The sequence below is a fragment of the Cupressus sempervirens genome, chromosome 3, assembly GCF_028749045.1.
Source record: "Cupressus sempervirens isolate cs-2001-9-10 chromosome 3, ASM2874904v1, whole genome shotgun sequence".
Lineage (NCBI taxonomy): Eukaryota > Viridiplantae > Streptophyta > Pinopsida > Cupressales > Cupressaceae > Cupressus > Cupressus sempervirens.
This window is the reverse complement of record NC_143120.1, coordinates 730099594-730123607: the sequence shown is the minus strand read 5'-3', so window position 1 is coordinate 730123607 and position 24014 is coordinate 730099594. Positions and strand designations below refer to the sequence as shown.

Here is a 24014-nt window from a genome sequence, read left to right as displayed (position 1 = left end):
AAATTTTGTCAACCTTGATTGAACTAGTTCCTTGTCCTTAATGAATGAGCACATCATACACAATTCCTCAAGTATTATTGTAGATGAATTTGATAACTGTTTATGACTTTTTTCAATATTATCTACCTAATCCGTTTGAGTTTTGCCCTCTAGGGTTAGATCAAGGCAGTTTGTTGTGAACAGGTTAAAATTCATTAGAGGGATACTTGTTCATCAAGAGTCACCATAGCAACACAAACAACATTATTTGCAATAAATGGGACCATATTTGGTGGCCTTAAATACATGATCACCTCGTCAAACAACATGAATAGTGTAACCACATATTTGATTCATCTATTTCAGGAAGATTTTGTCAATATCAAGAGACAAGGAAGTTGACAGGAGTTAAATTCCTTCTATCTGTCAACCCACATGACATTCTGATGCATACATTCTTTGACCGCTATAATTGTTGTTTGTTAATATCATTAATATCTTGCTGAATGTCTCATAAGATGGGACATTGAGCCCAAGATCTATAGCTGCAATATTGACCACAAGTTTTTGTCAATACAGAGGTCCAATAATGTGGAATGACAAGCTAGAGTAGTACTAGAGATTTGTAGTTGCCTTTTTGCCTCTTATTAGCAATCTTCCTCCATTTTTTTTACTGTCCAGAGTGGTCTGTGAACTTCTTGTAGTAGGAGGTGCAAAGGAAGAACTAATGTTTATTGCATCTATGTTTGGGCCACATGCTATAGAAGTAGGCGTTGACATAGACTCCTAAAAGGACTCTTGTGCACTGGCTAAATCATCCGAAGGATTGCTCTAAGTGGTAGAATTAGAAGCCACTTCTTTCATGGTTCTTGGTTCTTGAACCTTACAATAATAATTTATTGAGGAACTTGTTTTTCCTAATATGTGACATTTGCAGGGTATATTGGGCAAACAACAGTATCATGTCTTCTTTTCTTCACCAAACACAATTTGAAGCAATATTTGTTTCCATTGACATCATTGAATCATTCAAACATAAATTGCTTTTGACTTTGGTTGTACGCAAGGCTTAGGTGCAGTGTGCTTGCACAAATTCTCATTTACATGCCATTAAGACCAAATCTTCTAAATTATCTGAAGAATTAAGTCTTTCATGATGACCAAATCTGGAGATTTTCTTTTTCCAGCTGAGTACATCAGACACCTTGCAAACATTACTACTTACAATAAAGTCAAGTCAAGCATCTCCCAGTGGGTTATCAATAACATTACAATTTGCGCAACAACATATTTGTGCTCATCTTGTTCAAATAATTTGTGTGACTGCACGATTTAGTTGCATATTGCTGTAAATTTTTTATTTTATATGAGTAACTTTGCGAGAGTGTATGGTCATCTTAAAAGTTACAAACAAATTTGTATTTATTTGTAATTCAAATAATCCTCACTATTGATAACTTCATAGTAACTCTTGATCAGGGGCTGATAAATATTGACTGGCTGTGGAATCATATATCTATCGCACTCCATAATATGGTTTAAGAGATCACAGTTCTGTACATACTCATTCAATGCTGGTAGAGCAACACATAACAAACCAGAGCTTGAGGAGGCCATCTGTGGCCTGACATAGTAAATACCACAAAGCATCGCCTTTGCAGAAATCAAGGGAGACTTGAAAATTAACAATACAACTGCAAGTAAAATGTGCCAAGTTAGGATGGTTGTCATTTCCATCTAGGGGATGGTCTGTGTAAGAGTGTAAACATGAATTTCTCCTGGGATGTACTGAACAAAGAAACTTGCTGTTGGTCCCAACAAGTCACTTAATGATTAGGATGAATGGCATGCCCCCTTGTTGCTGTATGTACAGTGAAGATTTAATTAATTCAGGTAGCTATTTACATAGTCATATTTTTGCATGCAGCTATACATTGTGCTTGTCTCTACTGTGCCACTAAAATTTGTCATATTTTATTTTTTATGTTCAAATCATATATTGACCTGCAGCTTATGATATCATCTGAAGTAACTTATCTGTTTAGCATTATCATTTTTCTGTAATATAACACTCCATCAAACCAATGGTTAATACTATCAAGCCTGTCCCTAATTGACCAAAACTACTACCTTGCGTCTACTTATAATTGCATGAAGTCTTGATTAGGTCTTCATTGTTGCATTTTCTTGCATTTCCACGAAAATGCAGCAGACAGGTTCAATTTCTACATCTCTGTTGGCACATCGGATTCAATACCTGATGAATTTTGAGCCATACCAAAAGTACCATGTATTTTCTATGATTCAAGGGTGATAAATTTGAAAGCTATGTACACCAGAAGAATCAGTACTGATATTGCAGGTTATGGATAGAAATTGGAGGCTGTGCTATTTCACAAGATACACATAAATAGAACAGCAGTGGCTTGATGATTTGAGGGAAAACCTTTTACCTGAAATAATGCTTGATTGTCATGTAGGCTGATGTACTAGGAACCTCAAGTACCAAAAAGTCAACTAAGACTTATTAGCTGTGCAAACTATATCAAATATTGTAAGAAAACAAGGTCAAGAGATAATTTTGTAACAGTATCTGCGCTGTTTAGCTTAGGAGCGTAATTTTCACCATTTTTTTTTTGACGTAAATATGAAAAGAACACATCAAACCTACGTGCTGTTACATTTAATATTCATATTGATAAGGCACGCAATGTAAAAAACACAGTAATCTGTCACTAGAGAAAACAAAGTCTCTTGAAAGCATACAGAAAATGTGCAATCAGCAGATAATATCACTGATATCTAAGCTTGGCTGGTTGGATTTAACTCTGAAGACCACCTTGCCACTGTGGTTTTGAAATGTATTAACCTTCATGACTGACAATCATCCATCAATAAAAAATGCCTTAGCCTCATGTGGCACGTAGTTGTCACAAGACCCTATTGTGTATAAGGTATATCATGGAGTATATCATATGTAAAAGAAAGTGGTGAGATTTGTCAAAATGTACATGCATGTGAAAAAAATGTTGACATTGTCTTTAAATGTGATAAAATCATGAAATAGGTAAAAAGTTGGCAGTCAACATTTCTTGTGGAAATCATGATCATAACAACTAAAAATTCATGATCTCTGCCAATGTGCCAACAATCATGGTTCTTTTTTGACTTTTCCTTGGAAATAAATAATCAGAATAATTCAACAAGTGTAGAGAATATTTTGCCATCTATGACGGTCTTCTATGCATTCAAGGTGTAGATAACTAGATTATTTGATGGCCACAAACATCATACAAGGGCTTATTATTGGTTTTTATGATGATTTTGATGCTTCCTTTATTAAGGGTGTTTAGGATTATAATGTCCTAACTTAATGATTCTGGAGTTTTCAGGTGAATCCTCACACACATCAATTAAAGCTTTGTGATTTTGGCAGTGCTAAAGTACTGGTGAGATGGTTGTTTTCAGTTTGGACATGTTTGACTCAACATGCAAAGACTTAAGACTTTTTTCTACAAGAAAATACATACTCATAAAAGAGGACATTTTGTCTATCTAAGCATTGATAATTAATATTTGATTATTTTTCTCAGGTTAAAGGAGAACCAAATATCTCATACATATGTTCTCGATATTATCGAGCTCCAGAGCTTATTTTTGGGGCTACAGAATACACAACTGCCATAGATATGTGGTCAACAGGTTGTGTGATGGCTGAGCTGCTGCTGGGACAGGTTAGTAAGCAAACTATGTTTTTGCTGAGTAATTTGCCTTGGTTGGAATTTAATATAAATATATTTCATTGCTTGATTCAATCTGTTACCATGCAGCCTTTATTTCCAGGAGAAAGTGGTGTAGACCAGCTTGTTGAGATCATCAAGGTGATTGCTTTTATTGTCAGTAGGTGCTAAACACTAAAATTCCTACAGCACATTGTTTTACATGAACTGTTGTTTATTAAATATTTATCATTTATGTTACAGGTTTTGGGGACACCTACCAGGGAGGAGATAAAATGCATGAATCCCAACTATACAGAATTCAAATTTCCACAGATAAAGGCTCATCCATGGCACAAGGTACTTGCGGAATGTGTGGATTAGAGGCTTAGGTTTATCATGATGCATAGCTTGAGGAAAGTTGCACTTTTTTTATTTTCTTGGGAAATTTGTGAGCGTGAACATTTGCAATAGTATTTTTACTGAGAATTTGTTGAAACGTTAGCAATAAGTAGAAACATCTCTCTCTCTCTCTCTCTCTCTCTCTCCCCCCCCCCCCAAGCACAATGTTCAAAACTCCTTGAACCTACATAACTCTCCAAGCATATTGTTCAAAACTCCTAGAAACCTTCTCATATCAAACTTTGTTCCATTTCAATTTTTTTGGTTAATATTGAAATTTAAACATCTGAGGTTTTCTTCTTGCCCCCTACCGTTGAACTATTATAGACTTTCATATATCATTCTTTGACTTCACTGGACATTTTTTTCATCCCATGCAGTTGCTTCTGTCTTTGTGGGATGCAACGTGCATTCAAATGCAAAATTCTTTCTAGTTATTTTGATGGAGAATGTTTTAACTGCACTTGCACAGTATGTTATATGAGAGGCAAGGATTTGATATTTGTGTGAGATCTAGAAACATTATGATTTTGGTGTTAGCTGAATAGTATGAATTTCTTGAGTGCCACGTATTTGCTTGATTAAGTTCACATAACTCTTGAGCAGAGACAATCTCTCTGAATATGGAAAATTACAAAACAATTCCACTTTGTAATAATCTCACATTGTGATTATTCATAAAATCTTACACCTTATTTTTACTTTTTATGTGAGTATTTTTTCTAGTCAACTTTGACTTTATTATAAAAATGATGTGCTTTCCTGTGAAAATAGCAAGCCAGCAAGTTTGTGTTTAATAAATATTCTCAGTTATGTTTTGCTCACAAGCATGAAGTGCCATCTATAAGTAATATACCAATATACATAATCACACAAAATTAAAGGATAGACGGGTAAGGACCCAAAAATCTGTTACGAACATGTTGCTGCTTAGTAACAAACAACAAGAGTTGTGTGGCAGTACCTGTTCTGTGGCTGGCTTCTATAAACATTTTTTTTATTAACATACAGAAATTTTTACTTGTGAGGACAGGAAATGACCTGTAATCAAAAGGACACCTATTACGCCATAAAACTCAAATGGATCCTCAAGTTACATTGCCTGGCCCTTAAGCCTACCATGGTAAACATTTTATAGTACCCCCTCCTTGAATTATGTTGCCTCAAAGCAATTGTAATGCTAGGTGCCGCAATGTTGATGGATCCATCTGCATGGCACTCTCCAAGCAGCACCAGAGTTCATACTATCTTTTCCTTGCATTCCAGATACTTTAGGGCTTATACTGTTGAGGCCATTTTTTTCTGTTCCCTTTAATCCCCTAGTCTTCTTCTTATATGACTAATTTTAAGAAGATCCAGTCACCTACTTCAATCTTCGTTACTTTGGTATGGGTCTTTTGAAATTTCATCCCGTCTTGGACCAGTTTCAAGTTATCCTTTAGTTGTTTTAAAATCTGTTGATTTTCTTGAAGTATATTATCGATAACTAACATGTTAGTTTTTGATGGATCAATCAATCAAAAAGGGTTGGTGATAATTGTAAAAGGCCTTAAATAGTAGCATCTCAGTAGATGTATGATATGTTTTATTGTACCATTTCTCCACCAAATTCAACTGTTTGGTCGAGAGATATTATGGTCTACAACATAATTTCCTAAGTACCCATAATGGCACTTGTTAGCAATTTTTGCTGTCCATCTGTTTGAGAATGACAGCTAGTACTTGGAAGTTAAATTGGGTCCATTATGCTTAAACAACTTCTTACTTGTAACTATAGTTCTGGTCACTTACGGTATTCTTGGAAGACCATGCAGCTTATATCTATAACTAGTAAATTAAAATAGCTGAACAATTTGTGAAGCTATTTCAATAGCTACAACCTCCATAGAAATAAAATGAGCACACTTTGTTTACCAATCAACTACAAAATAAATCGACTTTTCTCTTTCCATATTCTTCATTGGGAATGGGAAGGGCTTCATGTAATGTCCCCACTTAAGCAGTTGACCAAGTGTGTGCGTTAGCCTAGTTCTACATGGTCCTGAGGGCTAACGAAGGGTTTAAAGGGATCTTAGAGTGTTTTGGCCTAGTCATCTCCAGTTTGGGCCAAAACGGAGTTGATCTACTTAGTTTTAGGCATATTTACTATTTTTAGTAAGTCAGAAGGACACAAGAGAGGCTAATTTTGGTGATTGAATTTGATACTCCACAGCAAGAGCTTTCCGACGAGCTATCATTCGTGCTATTCGGAGTCCGATAGCTAATATATTTTTATGCTTGAAGTATTATTAAAGTAACAATTAATTTAGTCGTAAAATATTAAAGTGTTACTTTAATATTAAATTTTATGGGAATGTGTGCAAATCAAAAGGGGTGCCTAAGGGAGACATAAGTGATTATTTAATATATTTTATATTGCACATCTTTTATCCCACATTGCTCATGTGAGTGGAATAGACCATTGGAGAAATAATAAAAGGGAGCGTTAGTGGCTTCATTCGGGAGGTGGAATATGAGAAGAAAATGGATGTGTGAGTTGCAGATCTATTCTTGGCATTAGAGGACATCTATCCTCTCGTGTGACATTCTTGACATCATTCCCTTGGGATTTGGCCTTTGGAATTCATTGCTATCAGCTTTATAACCGGCAGATTGAGTGCATTTCTAGCTACAACCAAGTTCCTGTAGCAAGTTACTATAGCAGCACATCACTGTAGCAGCCGCGTTAGTGTAGCAGTGTGTCACTGTAGCAGCCGTCACTATAGCAGCCGTGTCACTGTAGTAGCCGAGTTACTGTAGCAAGTTGCATATTGTTTGCAGCAGGTCAATCCAACTATTTGATGTAAACAATGTTTTTTTTCCAATTTATTGCTGGAGTATTCAGCGAGTCAGCTATGCACTTGTTATTAATTCTTGGAAATCAATATAAAATATAGTGTGCTGGTTATTTCTGTGATATATGTTACGCGTTTCCAATTCCTATATTTATGTGACATGCCAAAAACAACACAATACAGAAAAACCTTTTTGAGCCATAAGGGTAGTAGCACATAACGGGAAATTAGAGACTGCAAGCTAAGTGTTTGATAAAATTACCATCTAGCTGTGAATACTTGTAAGCAGATTTTGGGGGTATCCATTACACTTCAACAGACACAGGCTTATCATGTTCTTTATTTATTCCTTTGCCAGACTTGACTTGAAGCGAGAATGTTCCTTACATCATCTTTCATTGTTTAAAAAAATTGTGTCTTGTGCTATTGTACACCTTAAAAAGCTAAAAAGCCAATATACAACTGGCAACAACATTATTCTAATAGCTTTCTTTTAATTTTGAATTGGGTACAAGATATATGTGATCTTTATTAGAAAGTTTAAATATCACATCCCTTGAAAAATTATACACGCTTCCTGAAAAATTATACATGCCGCTTGCTTGCATTCTTTCTTTGTCTTGCAACATTGCAGTTTCTCTCTAGATTAAAATTGTAGGGTTTGTAATTTTTGACCGTAGACAACTATAACTTGAATATGAGCTTGATCAACCTTGACTTCATCAAAGTTGATTATATGCAACACATAAATAAACCTCTTCTTTACAAATGTATAATTCAATTGTTCTGCAAATAATGAGTTTAAGCTTAAGTTTTCTCAAATACTTTTCGAAAGCAAAATAATCTACATTGCTTTTCCTATAGGCTAGGATATTATTGGTCTAAGAAAATGAGAATTGATGTCTTGGAGGAGGGCTTTGAAGTTTTGGTTCATTATACCTTGGAACATGTTTAGTGCATCAGTTAAAAAAGTTTCACTTGAAATTCATAGTGGCTATGGTGAATATTAGATGCTGTCCTATGTTTGTGACATTCCCCCTCACTCTTATCTGGCTGTAATAGATCTCAAATCAATCTTCATTAACAATGCAGACTAGCTTTTCCAATAGTTCATTTGTGGATGATGGGAAATCTGTTTTTAACGGTCTTTTTATTCAATCCCTCGTGGCAAACACTCAAAAAGCATACAAGTGGAACTCCCCTTCTTTACTGTTAAAACTATAGGGGAGGCAAAAGGGTCCTTGTGGGATGCTATGTTATCAATGCCATTAACTCTCTACTATTTTGATTTTCTGATGCCATCTTTGAGTAGCTTTGGATATATGTAAGAAGGAAGAATAGGTGCTTTGAAGTTTGAACCCTTGTTCCAAGTTGATAATGTTTTCGTTCTTCTCTTTTAATTTGGGGTTAAACTTAGCCCATTTACTTCTTTTTTTCTAAATTTTGTGTTTCCACAACGACTTCAACATGCAAGCCTTGAATAGAATTAATTATTAAATTGAAAGATCTAACAAAACTGGTTTTTGGTGAGGTGTTTGTCAATTTTTGAGTTGAAGTTCAAATAAATAAGTTGCAGCTGTTGGATTCCCTGTAATTGTCATTGGCTGCTTTAATCATATTTGATATACAGGTCATCAAATTCAGGCAAGGTATTCAAACATTGGATTCTTACAATCATCAACACCTGCTTGAATGAAAAAATAATTCATTCTTAACCAGCTGCATTTTCATGCCTTTTATCAAGCCATTACCCTCCATCATGGTGTCATTGGTTTTTGGCAGATGATAATGCTGAATGCCACAACCCTCAGAGTTGCAGTTGTAACCAATTTGGCATCTGTGGATTAATGAGTGAACTGGGAACTATTAGAGTCATCATATTCTTTCCCTTACTTTTCTTCATAATTCAATGGTTTTATGTACAGTGATACCAATAACAGCAGCAAGTGAAATTTTGGGTATATTCATACTGGTTCACATTCACTATATGGGTATCTTCTCCTGTTCCTGTTGTTTGATCATAATCAATTTCAGCCATTTCCATATGCTCTTTATCCATGTCTTTGGTCTCATGGAATCTTACAGGGGATTGGCCTATTAGGGCCCGTGTCCTTTTGACTCCTTTAGTTACCCAGTTCTCCCCTTGGCCCTTTGAACTAGGCAAATTTTGAACCGGTTTTTGGTTCTGGTCCTGGTTCCCTTTTGGGTTCCGCTTGGGTTCAAACCCAAGTAGGTTGGTTCCTTCAGGTCGAAACTAGGTCAAACCAAGGCAGACCCAGGTAGACTGAGTGCAGACTAGGTAAAGTTCCATTGGGAACATTATATAATTAAGTGCAGAAAACAATTATGACAGAATTTGAATAAAGATTTATAACATTACGAAACAAAACTTACTGAAGTTCAAATATTTATTACATCAAATTAAACTAGCCCTCAAGATTTCTTCCAATGAATTTTTTATATCCAATTGCTGATAATGACCCCTGTCCGAATAATTGGAAGCTCTGTATAGCGATAAATCATATTTGAAACATTAAATAACATCTTCAATAGGTGAAGGGAATTACAAGCTACTTTTGTAACATTTTTCAAGTAGGATGTTAATTACAAACAGACCAGCTCTTTGTACAATGAAAAATTAATAAGTGTTGGACAACTTGGCAAGCAGTAATGTTATTAGTGCAGTTGATCCCAATAACATTGACAATGTTTGTGAACAAACTAATACCTTTGACGACAAAGAAGAAGACGAGGATTTAGATAATCCATTAGATGATTGAAACTAAGCATAAAGTTCTAATTGTTGAAAGTCTAAACAATGATACTTGAACTCGATATTATTTTAATAGTTTGGTGTTGATAATAGATATTATGCTAAGATTACAAGTTTATAGTGTTTTTGTTGTTTTTATGATACTATGTAGCATTTTAATCTTAATTCATTTTTCTAGGCTGCATACTATATTTACCCATTTTTGCACTAACGAACCTAAACGAATCCACACCCCATTTTAAGATTTTTCCGTACCAGCGAACCAGTTCTTCAAACCCTATCTCGAATTGGTAACTTAGCTTTTGAGCTGACCTCTAAAATTGAACAAAGTTATTATTATCATAAGTCAGCAATACCAGCAGAGTCTACTTGTTGTCCCTTAAGGGGATTTTTAGTTATAAAAATACCTCTTGGTTTCACTTTTGCTGCAAAGTTGGTTTTCACTATTGTGCTTTGGCTTCCCTTGCTCTTTCTCTAAATGAAAAATACTGTAGGATTCATTTTAGTAGAAGAACTGTTCATTCTACCCAATTGAGTTCAGTATCTCTCTCTAAAAACCAATTCATAAGAACCATTCAAAAGGACTAGGGAAAGTTGTGATTATAAATAATCATTTTGATTGGCTCAATTCTGGAGACAGGACATTTTATTGATAATTACCGTTAAGTTTTAGCTTGGAGCCTTGGATAATAGTTGGAAGCACCTTTTGCTGAAACTGTCCATATACTAATTTGTTATCAATATATATAGTGTTGGTATTTATTCTCACATGCTTTGAGAAGTCTAATAGGAAAATTATTTTGGGAAAATTAGGCTGAGTTGTTTCAAGAGTTTTGGGCGTTGACCATATTTCCAGGTAATAGGGTTTGGTAGTTTAGAAGGTGACAGGGACGGATGGAAGTTGGGATGCCATTTTTTTGGGTCGGTAATGACTATAAGTACATATTTTATTAATGTAAAAGATTTTTACATATATAGTAGGGTCAATATACATCTCCCTAAAAGATCCTTCCATCAAATAGTACAACTAGCTAGTATATCTACCCTTTACATAATAGCCTCTTAGAAGGCCTATAATCATTATCAAAACAATTACATCCATAGTCCAAATTGCCCAGCCTCCAACTTGGATCTGCTTACATCATCCACACACATCTGCTTCATTCTTCACCTTTATGCCAACCACCTCGCCTGCTTCAAATTGTTTTAAACCAGAGGATTCCAATCCACCAAAAACCATGTTCAGCTGCCTTCATTCGATAGCTTCTATCAAAAAGTTCCAGCTGGTCCTTCAAAACCATCAAAACCCAGTCTTCCATTTACTAGTTTTCTTGTTAAAACCATAGCAAAAAACCACCATTCTGCCTTCACACAGGCAAAAACAAAGCACATATCATCAACAAAAAAGAGGGCTCACACACCAGAGACTAGTTTGGGAAAACAACTGGAACCACTATTCTTTGACGATGTGGAATCTCAGACCGACGCCTCTGTCGTTGTGCAACCAAAAACTCCGGCTTACATCAGCCACATGCACTTGCTTCATTCTTCACCTTATGCCAACCACCTCAACTGCTTCAAACTTCGTTAAACCAGAGGATTCCAATCCACCAAAACCATGTTCAGCTGCCTTCATTCGATAACTTCTGGTCCTTCAAAACCATCAAAACCCTGTCTTCCATTTACTTTGTTTTCTTGTTAAAACCATAGCGAAAAACCACCATTGTGCCTTCCTCTTCGCCATCACAATCTTGTTACACAGGCAAAAACAAAGTCAACAAAAAAGAGGGCTCCCACACCAGAGACTAGTTGTTTGGGAAAATAGCTCAAACCACCATTCTTCAACAACGTGGAATCGTAGACTGACGCATTTGCGAAAGTGCAACCAAAAACCCCAACACCCTGCATCCATTATTCTGAGCAACTGAGCACATTTTCCCCATCCACTCCATCCATAGGTTCCTTCAATCCTTATAAAAAAGGCCACCGCTTCCTCATTAATCTCCTTTACATCCTGGAGTAGTCTGCCTGCCTCATTTTCTTGTTACATAGGCAAAAACAAAGCACATTTCATCAACAAAAAAGAGGGCTCACACATCAGAGACTAGTTGTTTGGGAAAACAACTCGAACCACTATTCTGCGATGACGTGGAATTGTAGACCAATGCCTCTGTGGTTGTGCAACCCAAAACTCCGGCTTACATCATCCACACGCACTTGCTTCATTCTTCACCTTATGCCAACCACCTCGACTGCTTCAAACTTCGTTAAACCAGAGGATTCCAATCCACCAAAACCATATTCAGCTGCCTTTATTCGATAGCTTCTGGTCCTTCAAAACCATCAAAACCCAGTCTTCCATTTACTTTGTTTTCTTGTTAAAACTATAGCAAAAAACTACCATTCTGCCTTCCTCTTCGCCATCACAATCTTGTTACACAGGCAAAAACAAAGTCAACAAAAAAGAGGGCTCACACATCAGAGACTAGTTGTTTGGGAAAATAGCTCAAACCACCATTCTTCTTCAACGTGGAATTGTAGACTGACGCATCCGCGAAAGTGCACCCAAAAACCCCACCACCCTGCATCCATTATTATGAGCAATCGAGCACATTTTCCCCATCCACTTCATCCATAGGTTCCTTCAATCCTTTCCTTATAAAAAGGGCCACTGCTTCCTCATTAATCTCCTTTATGTCCTGGAGTAGCCTGCCTGCCTCATTTTGTATAGATTTTTTTTTGTTATGAACTTTTCTCATCTTCGCCGAATTATGGAAAAACTGTGTTCTGATCACCATCATTTAACCATGTCTCACTTGATTTCTGTCTCCAATAAATCTCTTCCTTAGCTAGCACCTCTGCATATTCCTTGCTGAGGACTTTCTCCTCCTCAAAATCCTCTTCCTGCATCCTATTCCTGATCACCTTATCACTTAATTTCTTCAAAGATTCTTCCAATTTTAGTTTTTGATGAAAAATATTCTGAAAATGCTCCCTATTCCACATTTTCAACTTCTCTTTTAGATACTGCAACTTCTTAAAGAAGCTAAAAGCCTTACTACCTTCATAAACCTGAGCATAATACCGCCAATCCTTAATTAAATCCTGAAAGCCATCTGCTCTCAACCACATAGCTTCAAACTTTAATGAGCATCTATCGGGAGAAGAATCCTCCTGCAAACGAAGACCTATCGAGAAATGATCTGATCCATGGATTGAAAGGATATCAGCTTCCGAAGTTTAATGAAAACTGGCGCTGTCCCCTGCAAGTAAAAATCTTTCCAGCTTCTCTGCTATATTAAGAGACCTAGCTCTTCTGTTTGTCCATGTAAATTCACCTCTTTTAAGTGGAATCTCAAACAAGCCATTATCAATCACAAAATTATTAAATTCAATCTGACTTGAGGATCTGCAACCCCTGCCACCCAGTTTTTTCAAAGGATTTAGGATTGCATCAAAATCACCACCCAAGACCACAATTTTCTCACTTAATACCTCTAGCAACCCTGAAAGAAAATGCCAAAGATCGCTTTTCTGGTGATTCTGAGTAGGTTCATATACATTAACCACATTAAACTCTTCTCCCAATTGCTTAGATCCCACCTCCAGCCATTGCCAATGTTGCTCCTGCTGCATCACAACCACATTAACTGACTCCTCTTTCCACACAACTCCTAGACCCCCTGAGGCCCCTTGAGCTGCCATCCATGAACACTTCCATCTACTGAATCTCCTACACATAAAATCAAAGTCCTGCTTAATCTTCGTTTCCTGCAAAAGAACCACATCCGGCCTCTCTTGAATAAACCCACGCTTCCGGGAAGAGACATAGCCTCTTCGCAATCTTAGTTTACTTTGACCCTTTGCACTTCCTGCCAATTGGATCAAAGATTTAATTGGTTTACGTCCTCTCTTCTTCTGTTCTCCCACATTAATCTTGAGATCATTTGCATCTGTTTGTGACAAAGTTCTCTTTTTACATAGCACCACATCTTCTCTCAGGCCTAGGAAATCCTCCTCCATCTCCATCTCCATCTCCTAGTCTGATTCCACTAAATCCCCACTAGAGCCTCTTACCGAATTGAAAGAGCCCTCCAGATTTCTGATTGGAGATGTTTCTATATCTCTAACATGAACATCCTCCTGTCAACCGTCATTGTGCGATATCTTCTGATCCCATCCAGCCCTGTTAGCAGAACACATCTTAGCCTCCTTCTCCCGCTTCTCAATCCTGCTAGATAGTCTTTCTGATTTACTTCATTCATCCTCAGGATCTGCCATCTCATTTGGGGTTCTCAGCATGCTTATCATCATCCCAGCTTCCATTTGGGCTTGAGCCACCATTATATCCATTTTTGTCCGAGGTTAGCTAAGCCTACCCCACTAAATTCTTCTCCCCCATACATTAGCATCCTTCTTCGCTTGCTCCCTTTTAGGTATTCTAACAATTGAAGCTTCCCCAGATTCTGTAGAGGCAATCAGCATATCTTGCACCTTGCACTTATCCATTTCATCCAACAAGGGATCCCTCCTTTCACAATCAGTCTCCATGTTCCCCTTGTTCACAATAGCACACTCCCATCCCGCTGCCATCTCTAAACAATCTTTGCAAAAACTTCCTTTTGATATGAAAGAGTTTCTGAAAGATCTATTGCTCTCAGCACTAACTTATCCTCTTCCAACTCTTTCCCTTTCCCAAGATGATCACAAACATGTGAATCACAATCCTCGCTTAAGCAGTTAGCACACACCAACAACTCTTCCTTCATACAAAGGGCTTGTCTCCACACACCTTCCGAACAATGTAGTTCTACCATCTCCACTAATGGGTGGCATGCATTCCATTGAATGCATAAACAGTGAAACATTTGTAAAGAAACTTTGTCAACCATCTCTACAACTCTTACATATGAACCTAATTTGTTTCCTATGAGCTGATAAGAATCATCATTGCATTGTTCCCAAGGGACATTATTCAGCCGGCATGCATTCCATTGAATGCATAAACAGGGAAACATTTGTAAAGAAACTTTGTCAGCCATCTCTATAACTCTTACATATGAACCTAATTTGTTTCCTATGAGCTGATAAGAATCATCATTGCAATGTTCCTGAGGCAGATTATTCAGCCCAATCCATGTAGGATATGTCTGAAAAACTCCTTGGTGGGATCAATGTATGGTTCCCATTGCTTTATATAGAAGCCCTTTCCCTTCAAAAAGTAAGGGCGACTATTCAAAATGAGATCCCTATCATGAGCACTGTCAACGGTAACCATGCAAAACCCATTTTATAGGGTTTTGAAACCTCTGACACACCCCCAGCTCTGATCACACCAGTTCTTCACCTTACTAACAGCTGGCCATTCCCCACCCCATTTAAGGAAAGCGGCATGGCTTTTCACAAAGCTTATCGTTGCCATCAATGATTGATTAGCAACCTTTAAATCACTAACAGTGCATCTCACCTCCGAGGGTTCGACAATCGTTTCTGCCATCTGTTTCTCAGCAACCTTGGGCCTCCAGATTTTTTGTGCCCTTGCACTAAAATCTACCCAGCCGCCCAGATTAGTAGAAATAAATCGTTGCATCAGATGATGCTTCTGTTGGTCATTGCAATCTCTCCCGCACCCTTTCTGAGCATTTCCTGCCCCATTTGTTTGTTTCTCCCTATACTTCTCTGGAAAACCTCTCCGTCCCATGGAAGGTCAAACAATTTGATTTGAAAAAGGCCATTGTGGCTTCCGTTGATTTGTATAGATAAAATCAGATTGCCTTTGAAAAGGACCCATACCCTCCTGCTGGTAAGCTGTCCTGAAAGCACCTCGAAACAATATGCGATAGCCCTGCTTAAATCCTAAACCCTGCCACTCCATTGCTATTGCGTTCAGTATTTTCAATGCAAGTCTAATTAGTAGTTTGATGCCAATTTTTTGAGCAGTAGAATAGTGGGGTGTTTGATAATTGGAAAAATACAAAAAAAAAATGATTAAAAAATAATTTTCATTTGTAAAGACAATGAGGATTTACAACTGAGTTTGTGGTATGAATTTCAAAGATACTGTGCCGCTTTGCAAATATCCACTATGGATGCATTTTTTTAGTTTCATCTTCAGTCTATTATACGATGTTATTCTTTACTCTCAAATTGATACAGAGAAACAAGATTGGTTGGATTCTTTTTCCATTTGCCATGCAACTTTTATATTGAGATGGATTAGGGGTCACCCTCTAGCTGTTCTCTTTTGTTGAGAGACAATAAGGGGACAAGCATAACAATAAACGTGGTTTTTTAAGATATATTCTTTTTCTGTCAGGTATTCCAAAAACGTTTACCTCCAGAAGCAGTGGATTTGGTATGCAGATTGTTGCAATATTCACCTAATCTTCGCTGCACTGCTGTAAGTTTACAATATCAAGTTTTTTATCCTATAAACTCAGAACTGTAACGGTTGTAGGTCCCTTTAGGCATAATTTATGATAAGCATAATATTGGTTATTTTCATTTAAATACCAAATTAGTTAAGATCAACATAATCCTGACTATTTCATCTAGATACTAATTATCTTCTTGCTGTTGCTTTTGTTTATAGTTGGAAGCTTGCATCCACCCTTTCTTTGATGAGCTGAGAGATCCTAACACTCGGCTACCTAATGGCCGGCCTCTTCCACCTTTATTTAACTTCAAACCCCAAGGTATGTTTAAAATGTTAAATTTTTTCCATTATTTTTTCAAGAATCCGAATAATGTGTAGGAATATCTGAGTTTCCAAGCTTTTCTTGCAGAATTGACCGGTGTACCTCCGGATACTTTTGAGCGACTCATTCCCGAACATGCACGAAAACAGAATTTATTTATGGCCCTACATACATAATTTTCAACAGTACCGGTCCAAATTAAAATGTATCTTTGCAACTTATCAAGATTTAAAGGTGGGATGGAATTGGAAGAACTCATTTGGAAGATTCTTTGGATATCTTGAGTGTTGTGAGTCGTAGTTCTTGCATCCCATCTTGTCGTATCTTCACCCAATGGATTATCATGTACCATCATAGCATCTGGTTTTGAGGTTGTGCTAGCCTTGGATTTGTAAAATTCTCTCTTCCAAAAGCTTTCTGGAGGATATACTTATTTCTTCTTAAAGGATTCTGGAGCATTTACTTTCCCCTATAGTATGTGTGAAGGTATACAGGACAATGATTATAGTACATCATCGATATCCTATGTCATTCATACAGGGATTGATATCCTTTAAATGTTTGATGTTTTGATTTCTAACGCTTATAAATGTATTTGCTTGTAATATGTATAAAACTGTCATTTTGTAGTCTACATAGCTCAAGGATGTTTACTAAATGTTAAGCTGGTACTGTATTATTCTTCAAATTTGATTTTCTGTTTGCAGGTTTAAATGAGCCGTATGTATTGAAAGGGATCGATGCTGATTTATGTTAACAGGAATGTGGTCCAAGAAGTCCGAGTTGCCGGTCTTACCAAATCCCTTTGTGTTTCTGGATGTGTAACTGTCACTAACTGCACACTATGAAAGTAAAAATAGCCAACTAAATTGATTAAACACTCGTTTTCTTGTCACTAAGACGAAATGAATACAAATTATGTTAAATTGTTTTTAAATTAAGAATAAACAATAGAAGGTTTCTTCTCCTTCTCTGGGGTTCTCAATGTTGCTAGTCTTGTTTGATGTTACACCGGTGACAAAAAATGTCTTCGCTTTGCTCCCATTTTTTGGTCCCACTATAGGATACCACATTAGAAATAAATAGCTTCGGTGCCTTTGATATTTTATTATTTTATTGGGAGGGGAATCTGTTGTGCTTCCTCTTTTCACGGGGGATTGTTTTCGCTATTTTCCCCTTTGTTTTTGATCCCAAAGGCCATATAGCTGACTAATATTGCAGCTAATAATGTATTTACACTATTGTTGATTGTAGGATTACAAATAGGCTGAGCTGCAAAATGGCTTGCTTGTCTCTAATGGTGTATAGTGGCTTCATCTTGCTCAAATGCTCAATTTTCCTTCAGTTGCAGCTATAATTTGCTACATTTTCCTTGGTAGTTCTCCAACTTTGGTAGTTCTGTCGATTTTTGAAAAAATCATAAATGTGGTGAGTTGGCCCTGCAGAGAACATCTATTATGTGCATCTACTGTTTTTGTAGCTCAGTTTTTTGGCTATGGTTGGGAATGAGGCATTCATTATAATTTTTTGAAGTTTGCATTTTTTAAGTTCAGTTTATTTAGTCTGTATGTCATGAACACGTGTCCTGAAAAATAAGAGTAATGCAATATAAAAGAAGAAAAGCGGGCCTACCATTTATTGCTTGTGTGTATTTATCTTTTAGCACCAAGGATTTTGGGTATTACACAGTCCACATATAGGCTAGAACTAGAGCATTGGTTGGTTTGATTTTTGTATACCCCAAAGAATTTTGGGTCCTTATATGCATTCTCAGTCCAGAGAGTACCTATATGCATTCACTCAGTCCACATATAAGCTAGAGCCTAGAAGTAAAGCTTTGGTTTGCTTGATCTTTAATGTTATGCAGTGGCTTCATCTCCCTCAGTTGCTGGATTCTCTCAATTGCAATTACAATATCCTTCAAATGTGAACAGTAATCCTGGTGAAGTGATTGCAGGAAATGGATAAATATAGGTGGCTGGCCATGATGGGAATGTTCTCGTTTATTAAAATCTTTTACTTTGTAAAACAATTGTGTACTGTTTCAATTCAATACGACAGCTATTTGTCTAACTCATTCAGTAGAATTAGTTTTCTCATCTTCTGAAATTTTGCTGAAACTGTTTTTCCTCCTAGAACGATGAGCGAAGACCACATAGAGGTACCTTGATAGTTGGTAAGTCAGACAGGGTGCTATAGAATTGCACAAATTAATATCTGCTTAAGTATACAAGCTGGATTATGCTTTAAAGAGAGGCTTTCTGTTGTTAGCTTCTTGTTTGGTTGCTTCCTCCAAAGTGATTTGAGTGCTCACATTAAATTAGAACTATGTAACTATTATCAAAAGCATTTTGGTGAATTTCTCATTCTAGCATTTATTTGGCACCCTATCTCATTGTTTTGATCCCTACAAGTAGTGGTGGAATGATTTTGACTGCAAGGGCTAATTGGAAGTATGTATCTACTATTAAAAAAACATCTTAATGAATCTCCGACTTCAGCGTTTTAAGGGAGAGGATCTAATTGAGCATCCTAACTTTCAAGTCACTCTTAGTCCTTACATCAGCATACTGGCAAGTACCGTACTTATAGCTAAGGTTGTAGAGTTGCATTATGATATATGATGCTAAGATAGTTGTGAATTAAGTTGTGTTTTGTGGTGCATTGGTGTCATAATGTGATTTGTTGCTTTTTAGATCTAAGGAACTCATTATTTTCAATTTTCGATATTTGTCATTAACACTAACAACTTTGTAGTCTTAACTTCAAGTGCAATATGGTGGATTTGGCTCTGCGCTTGTCTCCCGTCCTCCAAATTTTTAATGTGGGTTTGGCTGGTCCATTGGCCGGGCTCGAAGGTGTAGGCCATGCTGCTGCTTGTGGGGGGCTCATCATCGACACTTGGGGATTTTTTCGGCTCCACATGGTTCTCAACATAGGGCTGTTGTTGCATTTGAGATTGGAATTGTCGGCACTGCTGCGTCGGGCCCCTCTAACTCGTCACCACTGGCTTTAGTTCCATCTAGCATGGGTGACAATGGATTGGCTCGTTTTTGACGTGTGGCAGATGGAAATGCTACGGGTTGGGTAGGTATTGTGTTTTCTTTATTTGTTGCCTTCAATGTTGGGTCATCAAATTTCTTTAGCTCTTTGTTTAGGAATGTTGGAGTTCGTTCTTCACTTGGGGGCTAAGGGTTTTCTTATTTAACAAAGGCTTTTGTTGGTGAAAGTAAGGTAGTCAAATTGTGCCTTCCCCAGTTTGTTGGTCAATTGCTATCACACTCGAGGACGAGTAGATAGCTAAAATAACTCAGATGGTTTTTGATTTGTCATCCTTAGCGATCAGATGTAGATTCAAGGGTTTATGGCCTACTCTTCTAGACTCCATGAGTGGATCACTAAGTTTTGGGAGCATTTCATTTCAATTTTGGTTTAGATCTTCCCTCTTGCTAGGGTTTTTTTACTATTAAGTTTGAGAATGTTGCAAACAGATAGACTATTCTTTCTAAGCTGTTTTTTTAACTTGGGATAACCATTTCCCTTTAATCTTGAAGCCCGTGCATGAGGATTTTAATCGCTCTTTCGAATTCTTGCGCAAGATGCCAATTTGGGTTAGACTTTTGTACCTCACTCTTCATCTCTTGGTGGATTCACTCATTTAGGAGGTGGGTGACACTCTTAGTGATTTCTTAATGGTAGATGTGGAGTCATTTGATGTGCTTCACTCCACATATGCTCATATTTGGTAGTTTGACACTTTCAAGGGGTTGTCGTGTGAGATTAAGCTTGTGTTGCCAAAAGGAATCATGGATTCAATCACTTGATTATGAAGGTATCTTTTTAGATGTAGAAAGTGTTTCAAGCTTGGACATCTTGCAACAAAATGTGGGTTAGAGAAAACTAAATTGAAGAAGTCCTCTTCATGGTGGATAGGTGCCTTCTCACAACATTACACTATTCATAAGCGCTCACAATTGGAGGGACAAGACCATTCTAAGGAACCAAAGTCGATGTCTCCTTTTGGTTTTGGTAACACTTCAATATATCTTTTATGAATGTTGCTCATGGTGATCCCTCTATGATGGTTGTCTTTGGTGGTGCTCCTTATCATTTGGAAGCTTTAATGTTTCGACCCCTCCTGATGTTGTCTTTGCTAGTGCATTTGCTAATGGTATTCCTATTGGCTTGTCATTTGGTAATGATGGTTCACTTGATGCTGTTACCTCTTCTTGAACCCTTGTACCTGTTGTATTTATTGTTTATTGCATAACACAATGGAAGCTTGATGGAATCAACTTTAGTCATTGCAATCCAACCAACTTAGCACACATACCCATTCAATAATCCCAAGGATCTTCCTACAACCCAACTTAAACACATTAGCCTCATTATACAATGTCATCAAACCTTCAAAAAATAGAGCTACTTACTATTTTTCGCCATACATGACAGTCGCCAACATTTTGGAGCTCATATAGACCTTACATATTCGTACATAACTTTTGAACTAGATAATATTTTTCAAAATCAATCTAGTGAGATCCTTCATAATTTGGTTCTTAACTACATATCCAAAATTGAATGAATTCCAATGGTTGAATTGAAAGATATGCTTTGCATGCTGAGACTGCAATTTCCATGACAATCACACAGTCACCCTCAACAACTTGGCAACTTTTGTCATCCAAAACATATACTATTAGCAACTTGGTTCCCTACAAATTTGATGACATGCAATACATATAGGTCCTCTTCACCATGCTCGATTTGGGGTCTTGATGCATGTGGAAGTAGAAGGAAACTACCTTGATATCTCTCGGGTTTCACAAATAAGGGTTTTTGGACATTTTTGATTCCAAACTTGATATCTTTGTCTATACAAAACCAAATCAAGTGCCACGAAAGCCAAAATACAAATGACTATATGGTTTAACAAGATGTATGAAATAATCTTAAAAAAGAAACAATGTATTGTAAAAAACAATGCTATAAATAGTCCCAAGAAAATTGTCAAACAATAAGAAAATGCAAAAAACTTAGTTTTTATTGATCTCAACTTCTCACACCATCTCCTTTGTCAATTTCAACAATTACAAGCATAGATAAAGGTATTTGTTCCTTGAAATTGATGACCACCCTTCCAACTTCCCAAAAACCTAATCTTTTAGTTAGTTGGATTCCTAATTCAAATGTTAACATAACAATAAAGATGTTAGTGTCATGCCTTATATTGTGTTTGCATCTTATCATTTGTGTATTATCTTCATATATTTAAAATAAACCTTATAAACTCCAAAATATAAATTGAATCCATAATTTCACCCTTAGACCCACCTATGAAATACTAAAGGAGGGTGGATGGGGTGTGGGGAGGCGGTGCATGAATCAGGATCTATAAAACTTCTACCATTTGAAACAAATATCAAATATGACAACTTCACCTTAAATCCTTCTAACAAAAGTATCATAAATCACATAAACATTTCCTACAATTATGAATTAGCTCTAACAACTAATCACATCCATGAAATATGAAGGTAAATGATCAACACATAATACAAAGATTTTGGTTACCCATAAACTCTCCAAGGTGAAGGTAAAATTGGAGTTGGGATGACACCCACAAATCTTCACTACTGCAACAATAAAGTTCGCTTGTTAGGGCTACAATTTTGATCACTTCTAATAATAAGGAATACTGAGAGGGGGGGGGGGGGGGGGGGGGGGGGGGGGGGGGTGGGGGGGAGGTGGCGGGTGTGGGGTTGTTGTGGTGAATCGGTATTCTACAAACTTTAGCCCAAAAATGAATATTCTTTTATTACCTTATAACTTGCATATGAAAGTAAATTAGCAATGCAAAACAATAAACATAACCATACATTAAGAGAACTCATAACTCCATATTTTGTTAGCTAGGGAAACCTTGGCCAAGGGAAAACCTCGGTGGGGATGGTACCCACAAAATGATTTACTAATCAAAAGTATTCGATGAAAAATACTGACCTTGTTACGAGTTTATTACATTTGTATACTGGCTCGGTCCTTGTTAGAGGACTTAGGCTTTGTTAGAAGCCTCAACCCTATTAGGGTTTGCTTCACCCTATTAGGCATTGGTACATATGCATATACAAAATGTTGTACAGGCCGAGCTCACTGCCCATACATGTAACTATATAATAAAGTTCTTCAACACAAGAGATAATAACAAAACATCTTTACAGTGTTGATATCTTCAATATCTGATCTTTCCTTTGCTGCTTATCACAAAACTTGCAATCCTCTAATTGTACATAAAAATTTGCATATCATATATAGTTCGCACATAGTACACACTACACACTTAATTGTGCATTTATAAACTTTCCTTTATACCTTTGCAATTCACAAAATATTGTCGAGTCGACCTTCATTCCTTTGCATACTTAACAAAATACAAAATAAACTCTTTCCCTCTTAGGGTTAACATTTATGATGTCTTCCCTAATTAGTCAAGTAATTATTTTGTAAATAAAATGATTCCTTAACTCACAATTAACCATTTCTTGTTATTATCTGTTATGTTTGTATACTGCGACAACTGGTAAAACTGTTATATCTTCTTCTGTATTGAGCATACTGACTCGCGCACTTAAACACGTCATCTTGACACTCTCATGTCATTACCTAAGTGCGCATGTGCTAGTAATGCCTTTGTCAATTTTACATACCAAAACTGTATCTGCTTTGTCAAATAAACTAACTGATACTTAAACAATGTTCTAAGTATAACTGCTATACCTTCATCTTCACATCATGCTCACTTTATACAAGAGTATATGTTTGCATAAATGGAAATTTAAACTCAACTACTCAGCCAAATTGCCAACACTCTCCCCCTTTGGCATTGTTGGCAACATATGGGAAAATGGCTAAATTTGAAAATGTTGACCAAAACTTTACAAAAATATTGGTCTTAGACAAAATTTACAAAACTTAATATTTGTGGATCATCATTTTTCATTTCCATCTTCCCTAATATCTCCTATTACATGATAGCTCACCCTTTGACTATAATACTTTACATTATTACTACTCCTTTCTACATATATCATACAATTTTCCTATATGACTTCCCCTTTGACATCAACGACAAAGGTGTCAAAACTTATAGACAATTTGAAAATTGGATCTATACCTTCGTATAAGGTAGATAGCCATGTTGTATAGTCATCAAAACTTGTCTTTAGACTCTTGAAGTTCTTCTCCCATGAATCTTGAACTCCTTACAGATATGCTAAGAAGGGTGCAAAGTCCATAGGATGCAATTTCAACTGCATTCAAGTCTGAATAGGCAAACTTATCAAAATATGTCCTTGCCTTAAGACATTCCTTTACTTGTTGTTCCAAAGTTTCTATCTTCAAAGACAATTTTTCTCTAAGAAGTGAAAACCCCTTTAGCAATTCACTCTTTATTCATCTCAATAAGACTTATTTCATCATAAGTCTTTCCAATCTTAGCCTCAATGTCTTCTATCTTTTGATCAAGCTACTGAAGCTGATTTACTAGTACTTAGAGTTCTTCATCCTTCTTCTTCAACTCTTCATCACTGTCTTTAGTGAACTTAAATGA

At 36.7% G+C, this 24014-nt stretch overlaps 1 protein-coding gene across 4 annotated transcripts in view; it reads left to right on the top strand.

Moving 5' to 3' along the window:
- Positions 1–17037, top strand: part of LOC149568846 (shaggy-related protein kinase kappa-like) — a 68433-nt gene extending 51396 nt beyond the window's left edge. For all 4 annotated transcript variants that reach the window (XM_089821722.1, XM_089821720.1, XM_089821723.1 and 1 more), the window contains 7 exons: positions 3372–3428; positions 3573–3713; positions 3810–3860; positions 3963–4058; positions 16024–16107; positions 16300–16402; positions 16493–17037. In XM_089821722.1, the coding sequence (XP_089677848.1) occupies positions 3372–3428; positions 3573–3713; positions 3810–3860; positions 3963–4058; positions 16024–16107; positions 16300–16402; positions 16493–16581 (621 nt within the window). In that variant the 3' untranslated portion in view covers positions 16582–17037. The remainder of the gene's footprint in view (positions 1–3371; positions 3429–3572; positions 3714–3809; positions 3861–3962; positions 4059–16023; positions 16108–16299; positions 16403–16492) is intronic.
- Positions 17038–24014: the final 6977 nt, after the last annotated feature.